This window comes from Loa loa, assembly GCF_000183805.2.
Source record: "Loa loa unplaced genomic scaffold supercont3.640, whole genome shotgun sequence".
NCBI lineage: Eukaryota > Metazoa > Nematoda > Chromadorea > Rhabditida > Onchocercidae > Loa > Loa loa.
Window position 1 is genome coordinate 11,758 of NW_018108820.1, and position 8,131 is coordinate 19,888.

An 8,131-nucleotide genomic window follows, 5' to 3' on the forward strand; every position below is an offset into this window, starting at 1 on the left:
ATACTTTTCCATCAAGAGGTAAATATCGAAAAATTTGTCAAATTCTAAAATATATCATCATGATATACTGATATATGCAATGATACTTTGTGTATTTGATCTTTTTCATTTCTCATTAGTTTAATACTTCTATAGTATAAGACTCGACATATTCCTGACTATTATAAGGCTGTTTGTATATCTGCCTGTTTTTTCCGCTCATCAATATTTGGAATTATAAAATTCGAGTCTAATTAAATAAAATTTTTTAATCGGGATGAAACAATAGAACATTTCCAAGTATTTCAAATATTTCTTATAACGCATTGCTTATAAAAATTGTTTATCGGAATCAAAAACTGAATCTGGATAATAAAACAGAAACAAGTTCAACTATATCAGAACGTTCATCATTCACTTCAACCATTGTAAGTTCGTTTTTTTAAACCTGGCTGGTCTTATCACTGAAAAATATTTCTGCCTTTTGAAAATATCTGAAGATGTAAACTTTTAAAATTATTGCTTTGTTTGTTATCAGGTAAATTTTTCAATCAGAATGGAAGGATAATATCATCTTTATGATTAACTGTCGAACTCTGGTCTTCTAGTTGGAATTCAATGGCATATTTGTTTTGTTTTCAATGCTGTAGTTAAACTTGAAATTTCCATTGCAAATTAAATGTAGTTTTATCTTTTCTTATTTCAGAAATCCCGTCTTCACGTACAACCACCGGATAGTTTGTCATTTGATTCAACAACTTCATCGCGTGTTTCATCTGATATAAAGCCAATTCGGCACTTCATTTATCAGGATTTAATATGTGATATTTTGATTTAATTTTAATTACACTATCTTATTTTAATTCATTCGACTTTTTCGATTCAATTTTATATGAAATCATATTTCTAAAACTATCAAATGCCACCTTAGCACACTTGAATATTTTAGCATGTTCTAGAAAAATAGGCAGTTTACAAACATACTAAAACATATCTGAGGAGACGAATTAGATTGATAAAGTTAATTATGACTATGATCGTTTATCAGTGAGATCACGGCAGTTTTAAACTGTTCACTATCATACCGTGTCAGTAAATATCAGGTAATTCTGATAATTCTGGTGGAAATTCGTTCGTTATTTCAACAAATATCATTAACAGTATAAATATTTATTCAGTGCCTTCACCGAATCCGTTGTGGCAAAAGATGGGTTTTTGGGAAAATGCATTTTTCGATGTGGTTGCACAAGAACGCGATATTATAGGAATGGATCAAGAACCATGTGAAATGATTGATAGATATTGTAGTTTGTCAGAATCTGAAAAACGCCGTCTAGAATTAGACGAAGATCATCTGTTATCTACCTTACTTCATAATTTAACATCCTATATGATTATGTGCGGTGGAGGTCAACGAACTGTTCAACAGGTGATCATTTATTCTTCTGGAAAATTTCTACATCTTTTAAAATTTGGAAAAAAAAGACTTTAGAAGACGAAAATTTTCTTGTTAATTATAATTAATAGTTCTAGGACGCAAACCTATTTACCTTTTTTTTTACTAGCCTTTCGTTTTTTTCTCATTGCTTGCTTAATCAAAACTGTCATTTTTCTTTACATCGGACTTTTTTGAAATTTTATGGTTTCTATGCAGTTTAACTAAAGAATGAAATTAAAACGGAACGGTTTAATGCTTCGTATCGTTAGCCGATTTGCAGGAGATTGAACAATTCATGTCATAGCTGACATTCGGTTGTGCTGTCACATTGAAAAAAAAAGTACTGCATTAAACGACCAGATAGTTTCGGATCAATCTAATAAATCTTCATATTACCTGTGTCATTTTTCATAGATTTTTAAAATTCATCTGTAAATTAAAATTTGTATTAAATTTCAGAAAATACGGCGATTGTTAGGTAAAGCTCATATTGGTTTGGTTTATTCAAAAACGATCAATCAACTTCTGGATGATCTTCCAAAAACTGTTGGTATTTGAGATTATACATCTTTTTATTTTTTTTAACCATTCTACCTCTTAATTGAATTAATCACTGAGAACTTAATTGACGAGTAAATTTGACGAATTTTTGATAATCTTGCTGAATCTCTTTGCAAAGTTTTCCATTCGATCTATTTGAAGGACTTTATTTGATTTCATGATAGGAAAATGTTAATGATTCCAAAAGTACATGCTTGTTTAAATGTTTTAACTTTCTTGGCTATTCTCTTAAATCTCTTTCAATCAAAAAATTTGCAACTTTTATCAGTTTATCTTACTGAAGCTATATTTTATCACATCAAAATTATGGCTCCCGTGGAAGTATCAAGTTTTAGCAAAGTAATGGGATACCGTTGAAACCACTTGGAAGTCGTCTTATTCAAAAACAGTCGTTTACTGTTCATGAAGGAGCTACAGCGCAAGATCCGCTGATGTTTATGGAGGTAAATTAGAACCAAATTCTTATTTTTTCCAATCATATCACATTTAAAATTTGAGAGTAAAATGTAAAATTATGCGTTGCGTAGTAATAACTTTTTTTCTTTTTTCTTTTTTCAAAAGTACTTGATTTGTTTTGGTTTTTGATTTGGCTTTTTCTTTTTTCTTTCAAAAATTCTTGTTTAGAAATAACATATAGTTTGCCAAATTTTATAGTATTTTTTGAGGTATGCGATGATGCGGTGGTGCTTCGAGCAGTAACAGGTGCAATTACAGAACGATGGTGGTATGAACGTGTAGTGAATATGACGTATTCGCCCAAAACACGTGTTTTATGCTTATGGCGGCGACATGAGGGAAAAGTGCACATGCATAAGTTTTATACAAGAAAGGTTATACTTACATCTGGTAGATGTGTATATTCATACGTCGGATGTGATCTTTCGGAAATTCATGAAGCAAAGAAATTTGATCTGATTGGATGCAGTTGTCCTGATAGCTTCTTTGTAAAATGTCTCTTATCTTTTTTTGCAAATGTTGCAGTGTCGCGAACTGTATACTGCAATGAAGGAAGCGATGGAGCGAGCTGCAATACGAGGTAAAGTTACATTATCTGGACGAGATTTGGGTGGCGAATTTCCGGTTCAGGATATGGAATCAAATCAAGGTGGATTACTACAAGTGCGAATAGATGGTATAACGTTGCTTTTCGAAGAGAGACAGGTAATGATACTATTATTATTCCATTTTCTCGTTTCGAAATTTTAAAATTTTGAACAAATTAAATAATTCACTGAAAACCTCTACCTTTTTTTAAAAAAACTTTCGAATCATTTTCAGCATTTCGTTGAATTGAGCAATATTAAAAAATGTAATACCTTTGGTGGGAATGTATTTGTTCTTGAAGAATATGGTAAGTTATTTTCAAATAAAATGTTTTAATTTTCAGCTTCGTTTTTTCCTTGTTTAATTTCTTCTCTTTTGCACAAATTAGACCGAAATTTGAAAATTGCTCCTGCTTAGCATACCTGTGCAAATAAAATCCAAAGAATGTTTGGAACTCATACTTCAAATTTTTTAATTTTAATTCGTTTCATTCGACATTTATTTCCCGCTAATTTAAAATTTTTTTATCGGATGTTTTAGTGTCCGTCAGCACTTTTTTTTTGAGACCACTAAAAAATTTTAAGCGAAAATATGAAGTTTCATCAAAATGCATTATTCCTTTTCATATGGTATTTCGATATCATCTTGCTTCATCAATTCTTTTCATTTCTTCCCATTCCAGAAATATAATTTGAAAATTCCAGACTAAATTACAGACTCTATTTCTGATACACACTCAAATAAATAAATATTTGTTAAGCTTTTCTATTTCTCGGATGACAATTTCTGCCGATCTCAGTTTATGGGGAACTCAAAAAACAAAGTTTTTTTCTTCAAGAAGTTTGATATATTACTAATTTATATTTATATACAATTCGTAATAAATGTTCATTGCATATTACAGATCGTAAAAAGAATGAGCTAATACAAAGGCGTTATTTATCACAAATGGTAAGATTTAAGCATTTTAAAATTTCTTTTAGTTGACAGTTCGTTTTTTTTTACCTCTGTTATATAGAATAGTTTTAGTTAACCATTACGCTGCTAATATATTTGTATATTTGATAAAAATTTGATATTTGCTGCATGTTTATAAATATCGTCATTTATTTTATCTTGCTAATCATAATTTCATTTCAATTTTAATTTCACTCCTTTCTATCATTGTCACTTAGTAAACAGTACTAAGTTTCAATATTTTACTGTAAAGGGTGGATTGAGAGGAGTGCATGATTATAATTGGTTTTAAAAGACTAGCCAATATATGTTTTGGAATATTCGTTTGATTATTTGTATTAAAATGTAATTTGCAGTGATGGGAAGAGTGGAAAAAACCGTTTTTGAAGTCGTTGTTATAATAGTAGTAGTAGTTATAGTAATGGTAGTAGTAATAGTAGCAGTTGCAGTAGTAGTAGTAGTAGTTGTTGTTGTTGTTTCTGTTCTAGCAGTAGTAGTAGTAGTTGCTGTTGTTGTTTAATGGTGTTGTTTGCATGTGTAGTAGTTGTTGATTCAGGCATCCAATATTGCATGGTCATTACATCGTGTATTTTCCATACATTACATGGAACAACCATTAATTAAGCACAAGACTAACGTAAATGATGCAAATCCTGCATCGGAATCAATCTTATGCACACCTTCGACGTATAACGATGATTTATCGAATAACTCAATCATTTCTATCGTAATGAGGAATAATTTGGCAGATTGTGATTAATTGTGAATTCATGGATGTATGAACAAATATGTACAAGGGAAATCATCACTGTTAGTAGTGCAAATATTTTTTAGTTTCTCTACTTACCAATACATTCTTTGTCATCATTTGAACTTTGAACTGGATGTTTTGCATGTCACATTTGATAAAATTGCATGTCTGAATTTGCATAGATTTAGTTAATATGTTTAAATTATGTAGAAAATCAATAGATTTTAATGAATTTTAGGCTGATCAAATCTGTTATGCGGTTCTGTGCGTTTTTTCGATCGTTGCTGCAGGACGTCGAACAAGTGATATGAATAAAAGGAGTATGAAATTTCCAAAAAATAAATTGTCACTGACACATTTCTCATTAAAACCGGAACCGTAAATGCTGATGATTACATGTAATTGTTACCCATTTGTATTTTTTGTTTATTTCTTTTTTGGGAACAAATTAGTAACTGTTAGTATTTCATTTGTATGTCTTTTTTTCCTTTTTAAGTATTTAATTAATTAGTATAAATTTCGAATGTTACAACTATCCTTCCGTAATGTCTTCCGCTATAATGTATTGGAATTATATGAATTAGTTGAGAAGTATTGAAATTTGAAAATGGATAGAGTGAAAAGCATTTGAAATAGTTTTTTATTGAAATCCATGAACTTAGTTGCAAACATATCAAGCATCCATTAACTACAATGACAAAACGAATATGAATGTTTTAATTTTTTCATAAATCATTACTTTTTATCCGGAAAATGCATCAAAGAAAAGAGGAAAAAACTCTAAATAATTTTTACATTAATCTAAATTATTTACAAATTTCGAAAATTATTTTGAAGCTCTGAGTTTTTCAATCAAAAGATTTTACTTTTTAATTGAAAAGGAAAAAGAAAGTTTAAAAGGATCATTTTTAATGTATTTTCCCTTTTTCTGTTAAATTTGTTTATTCTGTTAGAATCTATTTTGTCTTAATGGTTGTTTCCATGCAAAATAAAAGAGTTTATTATGGTTAATTTTGGAAAGAATTACACCGGGAAATATCATCATCCGATTTTGAAGTAATATGTGCTTTCTTCTGAGCGTTGGTAAGAGCGATTGATTTACAGGTGGATGCATATTCATTGCTTAAAAATTCTGGTACAGTCCTGGAATTTCCTGATTTTATAAAATTTTCTGCTTAAATGTCTAGTAATATCCTTTAATGATAAATAGCCTTGTATTGGATTGGGAATATGGGAAACCTTCTTCAATTCTTACTATCCGAAAAAACTTCATCCAGAAAGCTTAATACATTTTGAATTTTGCCACATTTGAGACATGGTAGTACAATTCATATAAAAACTTTTTTACTCAATTGAAGAAACAAGTAATTTTTGACAGCACCTGGTTGATCGTCGATGTTTTATATGATATCGACAATGACATTTTCTCATGAAATCTGTCTCATCTATTCTAGCCAACAAAGATCTACAAATTAACAAATTTTCATAAACTGAAAGCATATATATTTTTCCGAAATCACAAATTGAAAAATTAAAATTTGAACATTTTAAAGTTTTAATAACAAAAGTTTAAAGATTTAATAACACATAAAAAAAGAAAACCTTATATAATATTTGTTAAATATACGTTCATCATGTATAGCCATATAAACTACAAGTGAAAATAGCGCAGCAAATTCATTTCCCAAAAATGAAATCTAAAATAAATAACATTGTACTTTAATACTTAAAATCATCATTGACAAGATTAATTCCCAAATTCAAATTTCTAATTTAGATGAAAAAAAAAGTTTTTAAATATTAAAAAAGTGAGAAAAGACTTACTTCAAGCATAATAAAGGAATATCCATATGAATAATGAAAAAGTGGATCATCTATTTTGGAGGTAGCATAAATTTTATTGCCCACTTCTTTTGAAACAGCAGCCATGTAAACAATTATGCATGCAAAATTTGCCATTCCTAGAAAACAAGAAATAAAAAGAAAATTTTCTAAAGTATAAATTAACTTTTAAAATAATTATTTAAAAAATTTCTGAAAATTTTTATTTACGAAAAAAAAAAGATTGATGAAAAAAATTAAAGGAAAGTATTTGTTATTTGAAGCATTTAAAAAAAAATCATTAATTAAAAAATTAAAGCAAAGTAATTATTATTTGATCAAGTATATATGTGTGTATATTTTTTTATTAAAATTAAATATTTTCTGAAATGATTTTTGTACCAGAAAAAATATGCAATACGGAACAACACATAAGAGAGTGATATGGCCATTCTTGAAGATAGCATATGATAGCATTAATTGAACCCAAAATAATTAACACAGTACCAGAAATCATAAAAATGAATGCACGATGTACTGAAACTGAAATTAAACATTTGAATTTGCATGAAAAGTTTAAAAATTCGGAATAAAAAAAAGGGGGGAAATTCTACTTGTGCTTAATTATTTTAGCAGAAATGAATTCCGAATATTTTTTGTAAATATTTTTTTTATTTAAACTTTTTTAATATTTTTTTTAAATTTATACTGACTTCAACTTTGTGATAAATTTTAATTAAATTCATTAACAATTGCTATTCTTAATGCGTAAAAATCATGGAAGATAAATAACTTACATTCAACCGAAGTTGTAACATCATATGGCTCTTCTGTTGTAAAATAATTTACTTTTGTACAATGAAAATCGGTTGCAGCTAAATGTTATCAAAAATTTTAAATTTCATTAACAATATCATATATTTTAAAATACTAATCATTTATAGTTTTACTGAAATTAGAAATTGATCAAATTATTGCCTTCATGAAATTTCAGTTTTTTTTTCAAACTATTACTTGTTTACTTATTTACTTAATTAATCAAAAATTTGAATGTATAGCTTAATTAATGAATAAATAAAAATAACAAACGATCAAGCCAACAAAAAAGCCATGGGCCAAGAGTTGCATTCTTGAAATAAACAGTTTGATCTATGATATCTTCATTACCATTTCTAATTGTATCATTCGGATGAACATAATATTTCAAAAACTTCCGTTGTATACAACCAATTATTTGTGCATGTACCTTTAAGAAAAAAAAAAAAAAAAGAAAAACGAAAAAAGTAGATAATTAAAATTGATCGGTAAAAAAAAATTATAATTTATATCATCGATAATTTAAAATTCACTCAACTAATCTATTTCATTTTTTTTTTTTTAAATTCTATTTCATCTTATTTTTTTAGCTTTTTATGATTATAATTTTTTTTTCTTTTTAATAAAAAAAAAGAGGATGGAAAGAAGGTAAGAAAGAAAGAAAAATCTCACAAATATATTAATTAATTTTAATACAATATTTCAATTTTAAATGAGCAAAAAAAACGAAGAAGTTTTGTATAAAATTAATTATAAAAATTTCG

General features: G+C 27.8%; 2 protein-coding genes across 2 annotated transcripts in view; one reads left to right on the forward strand and one right to left on the reverse strand.

Annotated features, from left to right (window-relative positions):
* The window catches only part of LOAG_18887 (MAP kinase-activating death domain-containing protein), a 13,977-nt gene extending 8,849 nt beyond the window's left edge, over positions 1 to 5,128 (forward strand). Inside the window, exons 23-31 of the mRNA XM_020451547.1 lie at positions 686 to 800; positions 1,158 to 1,408; positions 1,877 to 1,963; positions 2,314 to 2,421; positions 2,644 to 2,808; positions 2,960 to 3,139; positions 3,257 to 3,329; positions 3,927 to 3,973; positions 4,969 to 5,128. Of these exons, the coding sequence (XP_020304657.1) occupies positions 686 to 800; positions 1,158 to 1,408; positions 1,877 to 1,963; positions 2,314 to 2,421; positions 2,644 to 2,808; positions 2,960 to 3,139; positions 3,257 to 3,329; positions 3,927 to 3,973; positions 4,969 to 5,112 (1,170 nt within the window). The 3' untranslated portion in view covers positions 5,113 to 5,128. The remainder of the gene's footprint in view (positions 1 to 685; positions 801 to 1,157; positions 1,409 to 1,876; positions 1,964 to 2,313; positions 2,422 to 2,643; positions 2,809 to 2,959; positions 3,140 to 3,256; positions 3,330 to 3,926; positions 3,974 to 4,968) is intronic.
* Positions 5,129 to 5,737: 609 nt separating this feature from the next.
* Positions 5,738 to 7,797, reverse strand: LOAG_10686 (hypothetical protein; the record flags this gene model as incomplete). The annotated part of the gene is made up of 7 exons (XM_003146210.1): positions 5,738 to 5,873; positions 6,112 to 6,195; positions 6,333 to 6,427; positions 6,555 to 6,691; positions 6,954 to 7,094; positions 7,349 to 7,426; positions 7,641 to 7,797. Coding segments are annotated over 7 exons (828 nt in total), but the record flags the coding sequence as incomplete, so codon positions are not given.
* Positions 7,798 to 8,131: the final 334 nt, after the last annotated feature.